The sequence below is a fragment of the Homalodisca vitripennis genome, chromosome 8, assembly GCF_021130785.1.
Source record: "Homalodisca vitripennis isolate AUS2020 chromosome 8, UT_GWSS_2.1, whole genome shotgun sequence".
In the NCBI taxonomy this organism is placed as follows: Eukaryota; Metazoa; Arthropoda; class Insecta; order Hemiptera; family Cicadellidae; genus Homalodisca; species Homalodisca vitripennis.
This window is the reverse complement of record NC_060214.1, coordinates 115,283,841-115,308,091: the sequence shown is the minus strand read 5'-3', so window position 1 is coordinate 115,308,091 and position 24,251 is coordinate 115,283,841. Positions and strand designations below refer to the sequence as shown.

At 30.7% G+C, this 24,251-nt stretch overlaps 1 protein-coding gene across 1 annotated transcript in view; it reads right to left on the bottom strand.

Moving 5' to 3' along the window:
• LOC124367952 (protein phosphatase PTC7 homolog) overlaps positions 1 to 23,603 on the bottom strand; it is a 53,789-nt gene extending 30,186 nt beyond the window's left edge. The window contains exon 1 of the mRNA XM_046825184.1: positions 23,188 to 23,603. Within this exon, the coding sequence (XP_046681140.1) occupies positions 23,188 to 23,413 (226 nt within the window). The 5' untranslated portion in view covers positions 23,414 to 23,603. The remainder of the gene's footprint in view (positions 1 to 23,187) is intronic.
• Between the last annotated feature and the right edge of the window lie 648 nt (positions 23,604 to 24,251).

Below are 24,251 nucleotides of genomic sequence, written 5' to 3'. Positions count from 1 at the left end.
ATTATTTATTGATACCAGATGAAAAGTAAGTGAGAAATTGAAATGTTATTGTTGAAATTTACACACAACCTTTGTCAATTCTCTTAAATATAGAAAATAGCAATATATGATTGTTTCCTGTTATTTTTCAAACAAAATGATTGTGTCAGTTTGGGATTTTTTTTATTTTGACAGTTAATTAGTTGTGGTGTTGGTTTTTTTTGGGGTGAAATTACACCTTTAACAGTTTTTAAAGTGGAATTATTTTTATTAGTGCGAGTTTGGAATGTCTGGGTAAAAAGTTTAACAAATTCAAGTATAAACCAACCGAATATTCTATATATTCTCTATATATATATATATATATATATATATATATATATATATATATATATATATAGAACAGAATATTTGGCCAGAGAGTTACAAAACACTCTGAATAATAACTCATATTGTAAGATATATTTGGAGTCTGCCCCGCTCCGAGGTGTCAGTGAATAAACAGTTAGAGGTGACTGATGCATGCCTACAAATACGACGCGCACGCGGATCAATTTAAATATCACCAGTACCAAAACAACTCCCAAGGGCATTGTCTAGTAGAGAACATAATGTTGCAAGAAGGGGCATTAAACCCGTAACTGACTCCTATAAAAACAACCTGTTAACGTAATAATAAGGTTTAATCATTCACCTAAATCATTAAATTAAAAAAGTGTTTCATAACGACTGTTAAACTTTTAGAAACTTGGTTTTTGAACAAGGCACTACGTAAACATACTTAATTTTTTTAAGTATAGAACTAATAGAACAGTTTTAATTACAGTATTATAATCATCTTATTATTTTAACTAGAAATTCATTCAAAATTGTGTATAGTTTTTACATTTTAATTTCTTGAAATAAGAACAGCACAAATATTTCAAGAAACATAAAACACTTACAAAAATTATACCACTTCATTTATTGAGATCAAATGAGAAATAACCAAGAGATTGCTTTTTACCGTTTACATTATAAATTCTAAGCATACAAACTTTCTTACTATTGTGCCAAAATAGTATTAAATGTTTACTTTTTGTAATTTTTTATTCTGTTTTATCATCAAAAAATCAGATACCAAATGTTTGATTTCAGGAAATTGTTTTTTTCTTTGAAGTATTTTTTGTTGGTATTTTGCTTTTTATAAAAACAAAGATCAAAGATTTCAAAACACCCGTTTTTTTTTTTTTTTTTTTTTTCAAACCATTGAATTTTTTTTGTGTTCAGTCTTGCATCACGGTCAAATAAACTCAACCCGTTGATGGGTCATGAATTTTGTTTTTTTAACATAAATAATCAATAAGAAACTTAAAAACGTAACTAAACATACTCGTGTTTTTATTCTCTGTGCTGTGTTAATCAGAACACAGAAACACAAGAAGATCAAGACAACACATTTTAATCAGTATAATATCTCACCGAATCACTCCAGTTCAGATTAATAATTCATTGTTGCCTCTTTGAAATTTAAAAACCAGGCGTGTCATATAAAAGTATAACTAGTAGTTTTTTTGGTCAGAATATATTTTGGTCCTTGTTTATTGTGTCAACACCGATTTAAAAACAACACGAGAGGTATATTAATAACTTCTACCATGATAATTTAATAGATTAATAGACCAACCTAAAGCAGGTCTCCTCCTGAGCAAAACATTGTGGGTGGTGGCAGGGATCTATTTTGGGACCGCTGCTATTTTGATATTTACACTGATGTTTCTGAAACAACAACAGTAGAAAGTTCCCGACAAACAGCCAATTACTGTTTGTTTATTTGATTGTAATCTGGGCCTAATGATAATAATGTTCTTGTGGTAAAATTATTCGTCGTCCGAATTGGTAAATTAAAAAATGGATGAGATAATATTTAACTTCATAGTAACTTAAACCATCTTAAATATTGCTCATCAACCAGTCACATTCTCATGATGTACTTAAGAAATGTATCCAAGTTTTTAATCATCACATGGAATCAACAAAAAATATAAAAAAAATAATTCTATGTTGGAGAGTACTTTGGTTTATTTTTTAACTCTTTATATATCACAAAATAAACTCCTGGTCGAAATAAACCTGCAAATGATATTGATAACAATAAAATCACTACAGAAATACTTTAATTAACAAAAATTTTAAACATTTAAAAATTAAAATATGAAGAACTGAGATAAATATTTAGATGTACAATAAATTACTGCGTTCATCAGAAGTAATAAACCAATCATCAAACATGTTGACAGAACAAACAACTATTAATCATTGTTACGACAAACAATTGTTCATCATTGTTACAACGGTTTTAGATTATCTTTTCTATTGAATGTTTGGTATTTAAACTAATTCATGTTGATTTGAAACACATGTAAAGAGAAATTCTCTTTTCATCTAATAGCTCTTCCTCTCCTCACATCCATTTCCAATTTCTTTACCCAAATCATGGCTAGTAACAATTAAGATGAAAAAAAAACTTAATTAATGAAATACATTGGATATGGTAAAACATTGAATTTTGGGCTTCAGTAAAAATATCTGTATTTAAAGCCTCCAAAACACGGTTCATGTATGAAATGTATATATGTTCTGTAAAGAAGTGTGCACACTGGCTATAATTTTAGGCAAATTAAGTATACGATAATTTCCTATTTCCAAAACTTTTTACCCAAAAGGATTTTGATTGGTAATTTTATTTACATTGGTTGTTCTTGAAAATTCATTATAACTAACTCATTATTTTTTTTTTAATTAAAGGGCACAAACATAATTTCTTCACCCACAGTCATGAAAAATTTAATTTCATTTTTGGGTAAAACACAACTAAAATCAAGATAAAAATATAGAATGCCTGTTTTGATCAAATTTAATACATAAGTTACAAATTTCTCCAGAGAAAATTTAAATCGTTAAACTTGTCAAGTTTTCTAACCCAATAATCACGATTTTTAAGACTTTCAATGTTACAGTTTCAATTATAGACATGTATAAATTGTCCTGTTGACTATGTTAATAATTTGTATATTGATAATTGTCTTTCCTTTATTGCTAAAATACCAAAATTGATTGAAAAAATCTGTTTGATAAATGGGAATGCTCATTGAGTTAAAGGAAACGCTATACTTTAGTCTAAAAAGAATTCTTTCAAAGACTCTGAAAGTGATTTTTATTGAATTTTCACCATTTACTCGCATAGCTTACTGAATGGTTAGATATGGCATAAAATCATACAGACTTATAGTTTTCTTTGAAGAAAGGATTAAATTTTGATCTTGTAAAAAATCCAATTGAAACTCTGTGGATTCTCAAAGTGAAGTCGTAATCTAGACTTTCCAGATTTTACTGTTTGGACGAAATAGTGAAATACACCACCTAGCAAGTAAAGGAAGGAAATTTTGGCACACTTTTAATTTTGTCTACCTAAATCACGCACTCTTTGCTAGATACAATTAGAGGTCTAGAAGAAATACTAGGAAAAATTCTATGCAAATTTTAAAATACCACCTATATATTCAAGTCGAGACCTAATTATGGAATGTCACAGTAAAGCTATACTAATGCAGGTACTTCACTTGCCAACAAGATACTAACAACACGCCGGGTCACGTCAAGGCGTCAAGGACATATATTAGTTGCAAATTCAGAGTGGGACAGTGGATGGTTGATTGACCAACGTCTGCCTTTCTTATGGTGACGTTTGCTGATGCACTTCACACACCACACTGATAAGTGTTATCAGCAGGAAGATCCTCTCGCTATTATGTGAATCCCAGATTTTACCACAGTCTGCCAGTCAAGGAGAGCTTACAACGTTGTTTGCATGACAATTTTATGATATGATCATAAATTATCTTCACGGAGGCGTGGCAGTGATTCAAACATCTCTTGTAATAAAGATCCCTTGTCTTAAACGTTGTTTTACCTCTTAACACTCAACAACATAATACACAAGAAATGTATTACGTTTTCAAGACTTATCAAGAGAATCAAATGTGTACGTACTTCGACGGTTCGAATCGCTAACAACAAAAAATCATGCATAGTTGAAAAATGTGTTTTGACTTTCAAAATATAAGTCAAAATATAACTAGAAAAAGCCTTTTCAACATTATTTTTTTTATACAGTATTACATCAAAATTAATTATGTTATTAAAAATTCGAGTATGACGTTCTTAGTGTCCTTTAACCTTCAATACTTGCTTCCACATATTTCCCAGTTGTCAAATTTCCATTTTAAATCAGATAATTAATTTCACTATGACAAATTTTCACCAAATGGCAAATATGTATTTTATGTTATAACATTTTGAATGTGTATGTATATCTGTCAACTACGAAACATGTCTATACAACAATTGTTAGCGTATTACACATAAAAACTAGTTATACTGGTAACAATCTTCCTATAAAAAAGGTGTTAGCCGTTCCTCGAACCCTGGCTTCAGTGAAAAGAGCTTGAGTCTCACCCCTAAAGAAAAATGTTAAACCTCAAACACTATTATGCTTTTATTTTCAGTTGTAGAATTACAGGAAAGGTCTAATTTTAAAGATATGATTTATACATATACCGAGTGCCCTTTTAATTTTTCTTGTAAAGTTTAGTTAAAAAAAAATTAAAACTATACAGTACATTAATGTTTGAGCTATTTAAGTAAGACATTAAGACTTACATTAAGTCTGACTAAGTAAGAAAGTATTTAACAAACTAAAAAGCGTTTGGATACACATTTATAATATCTTTAAAAAGAGACATCATCCATAATTTTACAACTAAAAGTAAAAGGATAATCGTGTTTAAAGTTTAACATTGTTCTTATAGAACTAAAATCAAGATGGCCATAGATAGTACAGCAAGCTCATAACAGTCTTTGGATGATACATCTAAAAGGACATCTTTTAGAACAATTAACAAAGGAATTAAAGGAAATCATCAAAACTTGAAAGTAGTTTTTTTTATTCACCGCAATCTTATTTTATATCCTTTGAGGAATTTTTGGAAATAAGATAAATCAGGAGTACACATACAACTTTTACTATCGGTTTTTTGCTATTAATGTGAATTTTTCAGTACGTATGTATACTTTGATATTTTATTTTATATAAAATATTGTTAATTGTGATATTATTCTATACACATTGTATAATCTTGAACATGGACAGATGCTCACATTCAATTGCTTTTAATATTTTTTGGTTGTACAGCTAAATGGACTCACAATTAATTGTGGCTTTCTGCCGACCTTGAGTTCAAAACACGTTCCGTTCCAACATTCCTCTAATAACCAGTTATAATGAACCTCATAACATTTGGTTATATCATTCCTAATACAATTTACGATTCACAAGACATATTGTGTGTGGACTTTTTCTTTTATTCTTTAAAAAGAAAGTTGACTTTACATTCAATATTGGATTAGTTTAAATATTTATAGCTGACAAAATAAACAGATAACCACAACACTTTCAAAGTGATTTTATGTTGCTTATTTATATTATAAATATTTGTCTTGCTGTATCTTAACCCTAAAATAAGCTCAAATCACTCTACCGACCTTTGATTTTTAATCCACATTTTTGAATTTTTTTTTGAGGTTAGAGTCTCGTACAAAAATCACGTAGTTTCGGTTGGTCAGTTTACTGATGAACTGTGTACAGTTCGCAAAAACTGAGATATCATTTGAACACCAAGGTCAGTCAGTATGGTATGATTTTATCAATACTGTACAACTTCAACACTGCACTATATAAACCAATAAGTGTTTGTTTTCAATGTGAGTCAAGGGAACATGATACAAATAATGCAAGAGGCTTTTGCACTTTTCAAACTTTGATGTATGGGACATTAAATTTTCTTGTACATGACGTAAATTAAACGTAGTATCCCTTACATTAAAAATTATCAACACTTAACCATTTTACTTTTATATATTTGTAAGCTACAAAATGTACATTTTTGTTTCCTTAATAATTAATATTATATTACTTCAAAGAGGTCCTTGCTGTCCCTATATAAAAAAAATATGAAAACTATACAAATTATGCTGTCACTTGCTCAAGTTGTTGTATTTGTTTGTATATACGTTATGTTATTCAAATTCAACATAACTAAGTTTATTTTTAAATGAAAATTTATTCTATATTTGGTGTATACTAACTTGATATATACAACACGCTAAGTGGAACGCTTCAATTTTATGGTGTAATCCCAAAGTATTTTACGTAAAAAATGTTCATTTAACAGAAATACGGCAAAAGGAAAATTATGCATTTTGGATATAGGACCCTCTTATTTATTTTTGCATGAACAATCATATCAAAATACTTAAAGTAGTAAGTTTATGAACATTGTGTATACATGTGTGTTTACATACATATAGAGCCTATGCACCCACTGAGTTTGGTAAGGCTTATTCAAGTACTTTTCAGGATGAATTTAAAGATCTACTTTTATTGCTGTCCCATAAAAATAAAACGGAAACTTTAGTCCATGGGCGTATATAAGGATGGGCTCAGGGGTTTAAACCCCTCCCCCCCAATTTTGAAAAACTCCATTATCAATTTTCAATTATGTTAAAGAATTATCTCCAATGAGTTTTCTGCTACTAATCAAAGAATTAGACTCACTGAGTCGCCATATTTATGACAAGAGAAGTGATCAAGTTGATATTTCATTCTGCCCGAAACATTTATTTCCAAACCTTCATTATTTCACCACTAAAACGCAGATCAAGTGAAATAGATTTTGCTAACAAATAACAGGAAAGCAGGAAGAACCACAATGCGTCAGATGGCAATTAACCGGTCAGAACTGGATCCGATGCTTCAATTGGCACACGGACACCACCCATGCCTCCCAGCCGTGTATAATAGGCACCGACTCTACACAGCAACTTTCCTTTCCAGGAAAACGGTGGGGCAGTGATTGAAGGGACAGAACAGTGAAGATTTCCTCCCATCCTAACGTTTTCAAGGAAAAATTGTTTGATTATTTTAGCCACCAAAAACCAGCAATCATAACAACTCTGTCTTATTGCATATAATTGTTCTTTATTCAATCCCTTAAAAATGTTGTTTAGCGAAATTATATATACAAAGTACCAAGTTTTGACAGCCCCACAGAGTTGTGTAAACACAGAATATCATGCAATGTGCATTGAAAATGGAATGCACACAGTATTTCTACCTATATTACTAACACTGAGATAAAGTTAACTTCATTTCTATCACAATCAACATCTTTACGGATCCGACAAATTGTTCTTAAAATCAATATGTCTGTCTGTCTGTCTGTGTGATAACTCTTGATATCGTACAACAGAGACTTTGTACTTAATGTTTACCTTCATCCAAGAATGAACTCTATTGATTTTGAGCGGCAAAGTTACGAGCCTGTCAAGTCCTTTGATACTGCGTTGGATCGGTTTAATTTATACTGTCAATATGCCACTTTAGTACTATACAACTTTACCCTGTAAATTAGTTGTGATTGTGTTAAGGAAGATTCATAAAGCTGTCATGTATTAAAGAGATTTATGCATATCACTGTTTGACCATGGCCGCACTTGGTTTGACCCTTCTTCATGTGTAGCTCATGTATCGGAACATGCACTGTGTGAACAGATAACAGAGATCAATCTGATTCAGTCGTTATCTTCACAGTAACAGTAACTAGAGCAAAGTGCATTGTATCCAAGGGGAACTTCTTAAAGAAAATTGTTAGCAATTTAAATAGTTTGCATTCTTATATGAACTCAATTAACTAATAAAAACCCATTATAAATATTCTTAACAATACTGCTGCCTGCATTTTCATGTCGGACCTGATTGCTTTAACACAATAATGGTCTGAAGCAACTGTATGGATTGTTTTGGCAAAAACAATATGTAATGTAGAACTTTGAACCTTTTCTGATTACTAAATCCCTGTAAACAATACTATTTCAGGAGATGAAATAGAAATAGATGAACCAGTCTTGTTTAGTTTTGTGCTCTGTTAAATATGTCAATTTTGAAGGGTTTCTTAACAGTTTTGTGAGTTTTTTTTTGCAGCTAAGTTGGTAATAAGTGATAGTGCATCAATGACAGGTACTGTTTCATTCATATTTTAGTATCAATGGAGAAAAAAAAAGGAAAAACCTAATTTTCAATTCAAGTTATTACAACATTCTCTTAGATATTAATCACGATTGGCACTCTGATATAGGAGCTCACCTTTGCCCTCTCAGATAAGAGCTCACTCAGTCTTCCTTCAAGACTGAACTTTGTACTGTTTTGATTAAGTGTTTTAGTTTGATATCTGTGGACTGCTATTGAAAGGAAGATCATATACCCAACCTGATATTATCAGAACTTGATAATCACATCTTGGACTGTTATGGAAAATATTGTTGACTGAAAACAAATTATATTGTTTTTACTGTTATTATTGAAACACTGCCCATTGAGACCAGCTTTACATTTTAATCAATATTCAACACACAAATTGTTTTATTATATTAAACTAAATATTGCTATTTATTATATTATTTTATTAAGTATATAATTGCTTACTGGGGTGAACCGAGTAGCCTCTGTGGCATTGTTGTTGCTTATTTGACCAAATTAGATGAGATGGAAGGTCAGAATAAAAAATGTAAATGTGGTAAAAGTGTACGACAAGGAGGAATTTATTGTACGGGTATCTGTAAAAAATGGATACATCTTAGATGTTTTGGTCTGCCTTACTCCAGTGTAAGGGATAGGACAGATGAGCAGTTGGAGGTATGGAAGTGCCCAAATTGTGTACAAAATAGCACTCCTGACTCACTGGATGATAGCAATCCTGAATTTTTCAATGTCCATTGCCTCGGAATTAGAAAATACTTTTCATCAGGAAAAATGAAAGTCTGAAGCAAGAGTTACCATGACTTAAAAAAATAGGAAATCTGCATATGTGTTTGAGCTAGAAGATAAAGTAAAGTTATTTGGAGGAAGAGGTGAAAAATCTAACTAAAATTTACACTGTAAAGGAAACTGAGGTTCAAGAGAAATTAAAATCAGTTGATAAAATGTATCTCTTGAAAAGAAAACTAACTGCTGAAGTAATCTTACAAGCTGAGAATGACAAAGAGTTTTCTATGGTTTAGAGAAAAAACAAACTTAAAAATTATGAATGCACTTCCTGCAGTATCTACAAAGATGAATTATCAAAAATGTTAAACTCAATAAAATCGTTGGAAGCTGCATCTGAAATCTTGCAAAAGGAAAATGAAACTTTAACAAATCGTATTAAAAGTAAAGATACCATAAACCCACCATGCTTTCACTGCTTCCCACCTAATAATAGCAGCACAAACATGTGCAGTTAATACTAAAAATAATGACCTCTCAACTAACCAAGCTCGCTACACTGGGGAACAGATATTTACTATTAATAAAACAAAACAAAAGAATTCTAGAAATTGTAGCAATTCTCAAATACAGGTTTCTACACCAAACTTTGTAACTCCCCAACCCATTTGGCCCTCTAGCGGTTGAAGATGACAGTGAGTCTACTAGTAAAGCTATGGACAAGGAAGTTGTTAGAAAAAAGAATAAGAAGAAACGTAAAATGTTTTTGTGCACTGACAGCCATGGTAGAGACCTAGCATGGTACATTAATAAAAAATCATCAGATCTGGAATCGTACAGTTTTATACAACCTGGTGGCCGTGCTCAACAGATTTTGAATGAAATCAATTTAAATGAAGGAAAGTTAGAGGAAAATAGCACCATGGTTATTGCCTGCAGCTCAAATGATGTATCTAGAAATGAGGCCAACACAGCAAATTGACATCATCACAAAAACTATAAACAGTATGAGTGGAAAACCAATTATCTTGGTTGACCTGCCTCTTAGGTACGATCTACCTGACTGGTCGTGGCGTAAATTTAGAAAATTAAAAGAACTAACAATGAGCTGCTAAGTATTAGTAATAATGTCAGCAATGTGACTCTGGTAAGGGCTAGTCAGGCAAGTAGAAGATTACATACAAGGCATGGTATGCACCTAAATCAAATAGGAAAGATTTGGCTGGCGCAGGAAATCTGCAAGGCCGCGGAGAGTACCAAGCAACCACTACCGCCTGGTGTGTGATGACTCTACAGAAGAACTGGAATTAATACAACCTTTATTAGCACCTTCGGAAAACTTAACAGTAACCGCCTCAAACCACCATCCATAACATGTACAGGTTATTTAGAAGAACAGCCTAACTTTAATTTGATGTTCTGGAAATGTGTGTAGTATACTAAAACAAACTCCCTCTCATCGATATTTTAAATAGTCAATATAAGACAGATGTACTGTGCATTGCAGAACACTGGTTGTCCTCAACTGATATAAACAATTTAGTGATTACCTGGCTATGTTATCGCTGACTTTTTTCGCAAGAGAAAAACATATTCATGGGGGTGTGCTTATCTGTGTTAAGGAAAGGAACTGAATTTGTTTTTTATGATAAATTGTCTTGTTTCTCGGAGGAACTTGTTTGTGAATTGGCAGCAATAATGCTGCCAACTTGGAAAAACTCCTAGTGGTAATCTTTCTATAGATCTCCAGCAGGTAACTTATCACTATTCTATGATAAGTTATATGACATTTTGTCCTTCCTGCATTATAATAAATGTAATATAGTCTTTGTGGGTGACTTCAATGTCAATTTTCTTAACAGAAATGACTCAGAGGCCAAAGTACTATTCAACCTCATTGACAGTTTTGGACTAAATATTACTGTTGCTGAAGTTACAAGACCTACCCTTGGAGGAGATGCAACAAAGGGTAGTTGTATTGATAATCTGCTGACGACTATTCTCAAGATAAGGGAAAATCTACAGTCATTCACACTGGTGCTTCAGACCATATGGCCATCCTCTTCAAAGCTACTTTAGACAATGTAATGTCTAGGATTATACCACAAATGTTTATTGTTAGACCCATTTCTACTTTGGGCTCCTCACTTTTTTACGTCTTACCTAGGTCTCACTAATTGGAATGATATTTATGTTATTAAGTCAAATGTTAACCTTAAGTTTAAGTTATTTTTAGAAAAGTTCTTATTGGCTCTGAACTGTGCTATGCCTTTAAAAAAATAAGAAATCTAAATCTAAACAAGTAAATGTTGCCTGGTATCATGAAGGTCTAAATAAGACAAAGCAGGAGCTTGATAGACTTTATTATATTATAAAAAACACAAGCAATGAGAAAAATATTGATATTAGAAATAAATATAGAAATCTTAAAAATGTTTACAGAAATGAAATATAAAAAAAGCAAAGCTTGACTTTAATAACACTTTACTTGATAAAGCAACAAACAAAAGTAAAGCTGCTTTGGAGCATTATTAATAAATCAGTCAGGGCTAATAGTATGTCATCTAACTCATCTCATGTACTGGAACCTGATAGTTTTAAATTATATTTTGTTGGCTCAGTTTTGGAGACTTGCAAAAGTATTCCACCTAGCAATAATGACTATTCTTTCTACCTTGTAAGCACTGTGCTCAGTGGAACTCTACAGTAAGCTTTTGCCTGAATGAATTTAAAGTGGAAGATGTTCATGCAGCTATCCTTAGTTTAAGTAATAGCACATGTCTCGATTGTTATGGTATAAGTGCTCCTATTCTGAAAATGGCTGCCAACTCAATCTGTGAAATTCTAACTTATTTATTTTAATGAAAGTGTTAGGACAGGTATTTTTCCTGATGTACTAAAGATAAACAAAGTGATTCCAGTACATAAGAGGGGTCCAAAGGACCAAACTTGTAATTATAGGCCTATAACTATTGTTACAGCAGTGTCAAAGGTGTTGGAGCGGCTAGTTCATAAGCAGTTGGTTTGCTATCTCGAAACCAATAATTTACTCAGCACTTGTCAATTTGGGTTTCGAGCTGAGCGGTGTACCATTGGCGCAGTCCAGTCCTTCATAAATGATTGCTTTGATGGTTTGGAACTAAAAAAATCTGTCAAGTTCAGATCTTATGACTTATCCAGAGCCTTTGATACTGTAAATCATCATATTCTATTAAATAAACTTAGGTCTTATGGTTTTTAGTCAACTTGCTGTCAGTTTTTTTTAACTCATATCCTCTCAAATAGGTGTCAATATGTATATATTTATTTAAATGGCTCTATGTCAGAAACTAGGCCTGTTAAGCTAGGTGTTCCTCAGGGATCCATTTTAGGACCTACTCTATTTATTTTGTATATAAATGACTTGCCTTTTAATCTCAATGACAATTATGTTAGTACGTATTTGTTTTTGCTGATGACTTGGGTCTTAAGGTCTGCGCAAAAACGAGGAACGAATGTAATGAGCTACTTAGTGTTAAGACCTCAATTGTAGATGATTGGTGTGCAGCAAATAAGCTCTGTGTAAATGATAAAAAAATTCAAGATTTACATATTACCTTTTTCTAATAGGCCTAGTGATAATGAGGACTTAAGTCTTAAGTTTTCTTGGCATTTTTATACAATCCAATCTTAACCCTCCAACTGTTGTTCATCAAAATTTTGATGAACACAACCCAATTATGATTGTTGTTCATTAAAATTTTGATGAACAAACATTCCCTTGCATAATCACTCATTACAGTATATTCCGGCAACGTATCGATTCGATTCATGCACCATTGGATTTGGGAAAAAAAAGCCTAAGGATACTATAGTTTTATTCCTCTTTGTATTGTAGTTGCAATGTACCAAGTTCGTAGTTTGGAACGTAAAAGATGTGACCGCCATGTTGTTGATGCCGTCTGAGTTGTTGATGTGACGAGTCGTGTTTATTAGTAAGTTTTTAGTAGGTTTATTTGTGTTTTAGTGTTGTGTTTTAGTGTGTGGTGAATTGTTAAATATTGCAGTAGTGCAAATAAATATATTTTAGAATAAATACATTTTTTCGAAAAATTTTTCGCAAAAGTTTTGAGTAATGACAAAATGAACTTTTTTCGACTCTTCAAAAAAATGTTATGGAATTTATTTTACTACTGCTGTATAGTTTTACTTCATTCTGAGTAATAAAATATGCAAATATAACATGTATTGAAGTAAAACTGTATTAGTAAAACTTTTATTAGCAAACTCTTACATATACACCCTATTTTCACAATTATGCGCATCGCTGCTTTTTGTTATATAGTGTTATTATAGTTTCATAAATTTGTAAAATGCTTATGTGTTTCTGAAACTAGAATAAATTTGACATAAAATGGATATCTCACTTTTATAGTTTTTCTTACTATAACTTGGTTTGCTAGGTATGGTCCCCCCCAAATAAAAAAAAAAATGTAAATTTTGAATTTAATGGAAAATGATTTTTAGTCAACATTTTTTTAAGGCCAAATTTAAATACTAATATTATTATATGTTTAATTTCTGAACACAAAAATATATACTTCTATATATATATATATTACTTTTAATTTATATTTTTAATAAATTTTTTAAAAAACCCTTGCACGAGGCTCGAAAACATGCTGCCACTACAGGAAAAAATGACTGCCAGTTGGAGGGTTAAATGGCGAACTCATATTGATTATGTAGCTTCTCGAATTTCCCGAGGTATTTTTTTCTTATAAGATCCCTTAATGGAACAATTTCTGCTAAACACTTGCTTTTTATGTACTATGCCTATATTCATAGTTTTCTTAACATATGGAGTAACTTTGTGGGGCCAATCTCAGATTGCGAATAAACTGTTTGTGTTACAAAAAAGAGCAGTCAGGCTTATATGTAATGTCCAGAGTCGTGAGCACTGTAAACCACTGTTTGTAAAATTAGGTGTATTAACATTGCCGTCTATTTATGTATTAAATGTTTTTTGTTATATGTCAGAGATAATTTATCATTATTTATTAATCAATGTGATGTTCATAGTTATAGTACTCGTAATAGAAATAATGTAGTTGTACCAAAATGTAACTTTGCTAGCACTCAAGCCAGTTTTAGATATCAGGGAATCAAATATTACAATGCTTTGCCCAATCATATCAAGGTATTAAACAGATCAAATTTTAAAAATGTTGTAAAGAAAATGTTAGTAGATTCATGTTTGTACACTGTTGATGAATTTTTAACTTTGATAAGAAGTAAGGATATTTAAAGTAAAGCTATAGATTATTTATAATATGACGTTGTTATATACATAGTTTGTATTCTGACAAAAAAAACCATTTGAATTTGAATTTGAAAGATATTACAAGAAAAATACTATTTAACAAACTGCCACAATCAAAATATATTTCACAAGGTTAATGATTTCCTATTAAATAAATGAAGCTCGTCAATTACATACAATATTTGATAGCTAAATGCAGACCATATCTGAATAAGTGTGTATATATTGCTTTTGACTCTTTTTATTGTGTTGTACTTGTTTATTATGTATTGTATAAAGTTAACTTTTTTAAAAATCATATATTGTCGATTCGTGTTGTTTTGTTAATTGTTATTTAATTTATATTATTTATTTACTGATATAATTCAGTATTTAATGTTGCTCGTGAATTATTACATAGACGTCTTCTTATGCTGTACATATTTATCTACTGTTAACTCAAATTTTGTTAATTTTTATACTTGGTTATGATATTTTCCATTATATGTGCAGACAAATTTATTTATTAAATATGACTTAACTACTATATTAAATTGATTAATGAACTAGAAGCATTTATGTAATAGCTGCTAAATAGTAATTTATAAATGACGAAGTCTAATGTATCATTGTATGTCTAATGACTAATAAAGTTCTTGATTCTTGATTCTTGATTTCATTGTTAAGTATAGTTTAAAGTCTTGCATACACAACAATAATACAGAGTTTTGTTTCTAAAATTATTTTTGTTACGTAACTTAATTTTTTAAATAACGGTCTTATAATCTAGCTTACATCCTCTTAGTGCAAACCCCATTACATCAGATCTCTGATAGTTTTGTTTCTCAAATTATTTTCTTACTTGGCTTAATTTGTTAAATGTTACCGGTAGTTTTATAGTCCACATTGCATCCTCTTAGCGCTAATCCCATTACATCAGATCTCTGATAGTTTTGTTTCTCAAATTATTTTGTTACTTGGCTTAATTTGTTAAATGTTACCGGTAGTTTTATAGTCCACATTGCATCCTCTTAGTGCTAACCCCATTACATCAGATCTCTGATTGTTTTGTTTTTTCCAAGTATTTTGTTAGTTAACTTAATTTCTTAAATGTTAGTTTTATAATATAGATTACATCCTCATAGCAATAAACCACATCACATCAGATTATTGATAGTTTTGTTTCTTAAAACGTTTTGTTAGTTAATATAATTTGTTAAATGACGGTTTTTATTGTCTAGCTTACATCCTCTTAGTGCAAACCCCATTACATCAGATCTCTGATAGTTTTGTTTCTCAAATTATTTTGTTACTTGGCTTAATTTGTTAAATGTTACCGGTAGTTTTATAGTCCACATTGCATCCTCTTAGCGCTAACCCCATTACATCAGATCTCTGATAGTTTTGTTTCTCAAATTATTTTGTTACTTGGCTTAATTTGTTAAATGTTACCGGTAGTTTTATAGTCCACATTGCATCCTCTTAACGCTAACCCCATTACATCAGATCTCTGATAGTTTTGTTTCTCAAATTATTTTGTTACTTGGCTTAATTTGTTAAATGTTACCGGTAGTTTTATAGTCCACATTGCATCCTCTTAGCGCTAACCCCATTACATCAGATCTCTGATAGTTTTGTTTCTCAAATTATTTTGTTACTTGGCTTAATTTGTTACATGTTACCGGTAGTTTTTATAGTCCACATTGCATCCTCTTAGCGCTAACCCCATTACATCAGATCTCTGATAGTTTTGTTTCTTAAAACGTTTTGTTAGTTAATATAATTTGTTAAATGACGGTTTTATTGTCTAGCTTACATCCTCTTAGTGCAAACCCCATTACATCAGATCTCTGATAGTTTTGTTTTTTCCAAGTATTTTGTTAGTTAATTTAATTTCTTAAATGTTAGTTTTATAGTGTAGATTACATCCTCATAGCAATAAACCACATCACATCAGATCATTGATAGTTTTGTTTCTTAAAACGTTTTGTTAGTTAATATAATTTGTTAAATGACGGTTTTATTGTCTAGCTTAGATCCTATTGGTGCCATTCCCATTACACCAAGGTCACATCCCAATTACATCAGGGTCCCATCCTAATTACATCAGATATCTGATAGTTTAGTTCCTATCACACTTGTCAGCTCTCTACCTCTTAATTTCTAATCACCAATACTTTTAAGGAAATATCACAATTTTTCTCAATCCAAACAGATCAAAACTGTTTAATAAATTTAATCTAATATTTAATTATCCCCCCAACTTTTTATATTAAACAAATTAATAATAATAATAATGTATTACCAATGTCAGTTCACTACAGTTTAAAAAAATATCACCTTGGAAGGTTTTATTAAAAACATAACTTTAATCAAGAGTTTATATGTTTCACACATTCTACCTTTTATAAATTGTACAGTAATTTCGCTTTTTGATACAGAGTTTCAGCACCTTGATTAATTGTTATAACTCTTTTTCCGCTTTACTTAACTATAACAATAACACGAATAAAATATTCTCTATGCAGCAGGTTTGCAGGGGGAAAATATTGACAGCAAAAATTCTGTTCAGCCAGAGCTCTGGTGCAAGGTTTAATTTTACAAATATGCATTGTTCTAAATTTTCATCCAGAGTAAAAATGAATCAAAGAAACTTCATTATTTCTATAAAAAGCCTACAAAATAATATCCTTTATACGGCAAGTACCTGTACATTTGCCTTTTTTTTAGGTAACTTTCAAAAATTATTATGTGAAAATTGTGTTTCGTTAATCCCTTTAAAGTTAAACAAAGATATTATGTTAATTGATTTTTCCACAAGTTTAAGATCAATTCTTCTATTTTTCAGTAGTTTATGATTTAGTTTACTGTATACATTGTTTTATGTATGTCCATAGAAACATTCCTATTGGTTATCAATGTGAAAATCCTACTGTACCAAAAATGTTGCAACAAACTGTATTTTTTTTATATTGCTAGCGAAAAGAGTACAGCTGAACGATCAGACAAACTGTACAAAAAGCTATATAAATAAATAAATGTTAATATTTTCTCTAAAAAAAGAGTCAATAACTGTTTTTAAATGGCTTTGGTTTGACAAAAATTTAAAAGAAATAACTTAAAAGTAGCAAGTTGTTTTTAACCTGATACACAATGTTTATTAAACATGTTCAATGTATACGTTGTTTGTAAAAAATTATCCTACCAGTCTTATAAACATTTGTTAATTAAATATAGCTCGTAAACAGATGAAAACATTAAATACATAACATCAACGCAGTAGACTTTTGAAGAATCCCATTGTGACCTCAAGAGTGTTGATCAAATACAACCACACAAACTTTTAGAGGCCTATAACTTTGTTGGTATTTGGAGAAACTGTTATTTCTACCCATTAAAACTTGTTCTGATAGATTCTTAAGAGTGATAAAACTGTCCAGAACTGGTTTTCTAGAGAGGATGTTGACCCCAATACATTAAAAGTAGTCAAACTTTCTTTAGCAGCTAATAATACTCCTGTCACACAGAAACAAAGAAACAAATCAATCCTAAAACTAAACATCTTTAGCTAACTAAAACTCAAGACATGGAAATATTTATTATTTTCAATTTTATAAACTGTTGTTAATAAAATTGGCAATTTTTGACAATACTTACAACTCAAACCTATAAACCTGATCAATCTCAATATGCAATAAAAACACATAATTTTCAATAATTTGGCAAATATAAATTTAAGTTGTAAAGTTGTACAGTCTGGTCTGCCCTGCTCTGAGTGGCTTAGGTCAGAGGTCAAGGTTGTCTATTTGATAAGAGTTTAGGACAAGAAATTAAATTTATTTGTCCAAAGTGGAAGAAACAGGATCAAACTAACGTTTGCCACTACCTAAGAATGTTAGGACCATGAATGACTGTCATGCGTGGGTGTATATAAAAGGGGGCTTTGCCCCCCCCCCAAAAAAACTTTGAGACATACATCAAAACTGCACCCAGTAGTGTGCTTTTAAGCTAGAACATATTTATGAGGTCTTACAGCTCAAAACTTTCCAGTGGAGGGTAATTTTCCAAAATTATCCTTTATTTTGGAGGCTACTTAATACTTCCTAAACCAACCTGTGGATCAGCCCTCCTGAAATAATTTTCAGTATACGCCGCTGCTGTCATGACTCAATTTTTGCAAATTTGAAAGGTAATACCTATAATGTTAGTTTATATTGCTTGCGTAATATACCCGAAAATAAAATACTTTCCCTGTGTTTCAAGTTATCTTTATCGCATTACTGAGATTAAGTTATGTAATAAATATAAAAATTCAATTTAAAACAGTTTTAATGGAATGTTACCGCTTTTTCACACCTAACTCACCTGACCAAACTCTGGGTGATTTTGACATACTTCCACATACAAAGTAGCTGTATATAAAAGAACTAAATTGGGAAGTGGACAATGTACCGATAACACAAATGTAGACCTATCTAGAGTAATCCGGGGTATTGTTAAGGAGACAAGGTTATTTTATAAAAATATAGTTCTTGTTTCAATAGTTTCACATGTACGGCTTGATGAGATTTGACTCTAGAAACCCTTTTTCAAAAACTTTTCACATTGGACTAGCACTGTGAATCATAATACTGAATTTGTTAACATTATTGGTAGTAATATTACGTTTTAATACATCTAACTTTAATACATAAAACATCTCGTAACTACTGGTATTGCGGGTAAGATTTTATAACTTTGTTATTTAAATTACCTTACTAAATTATAGTAAGTTTACAGAGTTCAAGCGAAAAGTAACATTTACTTTGCAAGAGGTAATAAATAGTTAAACACTTTCAAGTAGCAGCTTAGATCACACAAGGTCCCACATAAAATATGTTACCAACACGTTTTTGAACATTCAAAATTGGTTTTTATTTAATTATGAATACTTCTAGTTTCACATAAATTACTACAGCCTATATTTTACGATTGATCTAAATTAAATTGGTAATTTTCCTTCAAAGTTTAAAAATTCAAAAATTTTACACAGAGCATCACAATGTTATTAAATATCTGAGTGAAACGTATAACAAAAGGTTATTATCATTAAAAATGCATTAACTACTTTTTTAGCATTTATTTTAAGTGGATAATCTGATGTACAAAGGTCTTCAATATTATAGTGCCATAGTTAAAATGGAAAATATAATACTTGGTGTGGTAGCCATATCAAAAAAGTTAATTTTTGTTAACCTACCAAAGTTAAGTCAAACACATAAGTCAGAAATTTCCCCAAGTACGATTTATTCTTTTAAATGGTTAAAAATTATCAATTTTATTAATAAGATGTACCTTCAACCTTAACCCTGTAATGGTATACAACAAACCTTTTGGTGTAAACTTTTATACTCCTTTTAATTGGTATTGGTATTGGTAATTATTTTATTGGTACGCGAACGAAAATCGTGTAGGTATTGTACATTATGAATAAGTATTTGAAACTAAGTTAATTAGGTTTAAAGATAAATTTGAGATATTTTGCCTTTAACTACAAAGTAAATAAAATTAAAACAAATAAATTAAATTAAAGTTTGATCTCATAATTAAGTAAAGAAATACAAGTAAGTTTTTTTTTTTTTTTAACGACAGATTTTAGAAATTAAAATTTTTTTGTTTTTTTAATCCTGAGTAGCAAACACCCGCTACAGCCTTGTCACACTTTTTTACTTGGATTTTGTTCTTCTCTTCTAAATAATATTCATTACTTTATGGTTTACAAATAAGAACAACTTCCTGAATGCTCTAAAATATAAAAATATATGTAATCCTTGTCATCACCTTCACTATCAACCAATCACCTTTACCGTAATTGAGTAGCCTATCATATCGATTTCTGATTCTAATTACTGTAATTTGGTAACAAATCAATAAAAAATAATATAAACTCTGGAAGCAAACGCTTTACAAAAAATACTTAACATAATGATTTTAAATCATATATCTTTAAAAAATCTTTAAAAATACTAAATGCAAAGTTGAAAACCACAATTATGCTATCAGTATACATCTGTACAAAATTACAAAAGTGACCTTCCTTTGAATGGTGGTGTTCTAACGAAATAAAAGTTTTATAATAGGAACCTTACATAAGGTCGCCCACAAATGGAGTTTATTATACAAATCTACACAGACATTTAACTAAATATAAACTAAACAAAGAAAACACATAATTTCCTACATCTCTAAATAAATTCATAACACACACATTCTTTATGGACATTTTCTGTCTAATAGGAGTTGGTGTATGACTCCTAAGACCTGACACAGTCAAAATTTGACCCTAAGGTTTATTCTGTCAAAGCTTTGTAATGCTAAAACACAAATGGAACTTGCCTAATAGACTTAAACCTATCTTTTGGTCAATATGAACCTTCCAAAATAATATTGCTTTCATTACAGTCAGTGATTTGCCAGCAACTTTACTGCAGCATTTAAACAAAACAAACATTAAATGGGTTCACCCTCAAGAGCTAAAACATGATAATTCTGATTGGCATTCGTTTTATGACAACTTTATTGTTTCACACAACCAACAGAAAATCACCTCGAGTAGGAAAATAATGAAAATGAGACGGCTAAAAATTCCTGGTTAGAGAAAGTACAGGGGAAAGAACAAAACGACAAGTAAACCACAGGATGGTGTCAGTAAAACTGATAAGAATGAAACAAAGTACAAAAAAAAATCAAAAACTAAGTACAGTGTTGTTTTAAATTCTAGTATGAAAGAAATTTACATACTGCTTTATATTGTCATTGGTATGTAAATTGTATAAAACAATTTATTTTCAATCACAGTAATAAACTAATTAAAGGACTGCCTAACTGCAATTATATTCACTTGATAATATGGAGGAAATTAATAACACTATAAAAACTTGAATTTTTCATAAAGTTTCGATTGGAAAATATTTTCAAACAAACTTAAAATTACAAAACTGAAACTTCTAGATAAGCAGCCAACATCAAATTATAGACCAATTGCAATGTTACTTTAATCTCAAAAATATAAGAAAAGGTATTTTATAATTAACTAGTATACTTCCTTGAAAAACCACTTATTTTAAGCTTTTCAAAATGGTTTTCAAAGTGGAAGGTCTGTTTAAACACCAACCTCAGACTTTATTGAATCAATTATGTACAGCCTAGATAGAACATGTAATCTCAGAGTTGGTTTGTTTATGGGTTGAGTAAGGCATTTGACTCAATATCTCATGAGTTATTATTATTATTAAAATTGGGTAGTTTAGGAATACAAAAGAAAGGATTGAACTGGATAAGGTCGGAACACTAATGACTTTCATTTTTAGAAGTTATTTTTTCATAAAAGTAAAATGGAAAACAATTTGTAAAAATTCTTCAAATTAAAAACAATTATAGCCTCAGGGATCTATATTGGATCCTTCATTGTTCATTTCCTACATAAAGGATTTCCCTCAACTCAGTAAGGGTAGTAAATTATGTAAAATATGTCAATGCTGATGACACTAATTTGAAAATCACAGCTTCAACTAGAAACCAAAGCAAATTCAGTCATAAATTCGTTAATTACTTTTTTAAATTCTAACAACCTACTTCTAAATGCATACAAAATTACTTTTATTCATTTTAAAACTACAAACGAATATCACTCTGGGGTAGACTTAAAAAGCGGCCTACACTCGTTATTCGGTTGTTTTTATCGAATGGTTTGATGGTTTTATCCGAAGTAATAATTCGATATTACAATTTATTTAACTTGTAGTATATGATTTCAACTTATTAGTTATAGTAATTTTTATGTAAACAATAAAAAGCAAGAAGTAACTAATATTTTGAGACTGAAAATGATGATGAATATGAGGAAATCATGAGATATTTCTCACAAGTAATGAGCTTTGTGTAAGTGGCTTTAACATGTGGGTTTGGGCCTGATAACATACGAGGAGAATTCTTTCCTCCATTTCACAAAAGCGGTTACCGCACTCATTGATATCAAACTGGGAAATTTAAGTCTTGGCCATAATTGGTTTTGTTGTTTTGTAATGTAAGTGTTAATTTTATGTTTTAAAAATTGTAATGGACGTGATTCTTCTTGTTACGGTAATTTATTATAACTCTTATTGTGCATGATTTTTACATATCGAAGTTGGGTAGTGTATTGAATTGTTCGATAAAAACAACCGAATAACGAGTGTAGGCCACTTATTAAAGTTTCCCCCACTCTATAGTTACAATTCCTAACTTCAAAAAGAAATACTGGCATTGTTTTATTAAGACATTTATAAGTTTGGTACATTTTTCATTTAATTATAATTTTTAAAGAGCCTCGTAACTTATAGGCTATAACTCTCCACAACATTAGTACTACTGGATGGAACTCTGACAGGGTCAAGTAACAACGCACAAGTATAAACTATATGTGTCAATAACATTACCAGCCGGAGATCCAATCATAATTTCAATACTATTAATATATTCCACATTCTCCTGAACAAAATCATATATGATTTTAAGGGTGGAAATCACAAATAATGATGCTTTTGGAAATGGAAATGTAATTTGTTGTTATAGCTTATGTGAACCGAGCGTTCTTGGATAGGCAACCAACAGAGTCAAATACCACTGCGTGTACTAGTGCCTTGTGGAAAACCATGACGTCCATTATTCAACTACTGGACATTCAACTCTAATACAGTCAATTAGTTTGGAAATTAGGAACAGTATGCGTTTGAGCGTAGATTACCTGCAAACTCTTAATTTTTTTTCTTAAACCTCGTAAAAGGAACTATTACAGTAATTAAATGGGCTGACAGTAGGTATAATGCCTCACTCATCAGTATGGGATATGCTGACCATGGGATTAATAGGCTAAATGCAATCAATCACCATAACTTTACAAACCTAACATAACCAATAAACTCAGCCTGTCATAAGTTCAAATGTATATGTAATTCTGAAGTACATAATTAATTTAAAATTAACATTGTTATAAACACTTTAATGGCTAATAGGCCTAATAATAAAAGCATACATAATCTTAACTTACCAAATACGTCTGCTGATTTGCACTTGGTGAAAAACCACGCATCGTCTCCAAATTGTCCTTTTCTAGGCCTTGCATGTCTAATATCTTTAGGGAACCCACTCACTGCAGAAAATATGTGAGGTTCACGTTTTGGTCTTAATTTAGGATCTGCACAATTTGAATAATTTGTTATGCTATTCCATAAAGCACGTGACAAAATCCTACCCGTCCAAACAATTGAATGCATATTACTTTTCACTGCACTTCACTTAAAGCATTGTGTTGCTTTCACAGAATAAAATACTTGCTACACTTTTGATTAAGAAATACACAGATTATTGGCCATTTTTCAAAAACTGTAAATGATAATTCACTATCTCTACAATAACTACTACTATCACTGACAGTCTGACAGAGACAGGGCGAAGAGAAGCAAAAGCAAACAGAAAAGTCAAACCTCAGCTGATAGTCACGATTGCGTTCATTGATGAAAAAAGTTTGATATTTCATCAGCTGAAAAGGATCCCGTCGTTGTATTAGAGTTATATTATATTTCGTGTGATATTGTTTTTACCGTCATTTCCAAGATAAATTACACACTAAAGCTCACTATACAACAATATGTGTGTATGTATGTTTATACATACAACCTTTACTCCTAGCGACTTCTTGACTGGAAATATACATCACGTTTCACACCTGATAACTGGCAACTGATATCAGGTTTCAACCAGTAAATTTGGAAACGTTGACAATCGGATTACTTCCATACTCTAAAACAACGTTTGAGGTGGATTACATCCTCTTTCGAACTCCACATTAGAGGATGATGTTACTGCATGATATGTATATGTAGTTATTCATGTGTTTACTTTGTATCGATGAATTAACAATAAATTTAATGTAATGAAATGTACTTGTCAGGTAATCTGAATATTGTAATCCGTAATCTATATTTTCTACTATTCTTGACCACCCTTATATACTAAATAATTATTAAACGGTAGTGTAATACTCTTTTGATCAAGTTATGTCTGAGATCAAAAACTTATACCGATGAGCAGACTTATACTTATGCCTATTTT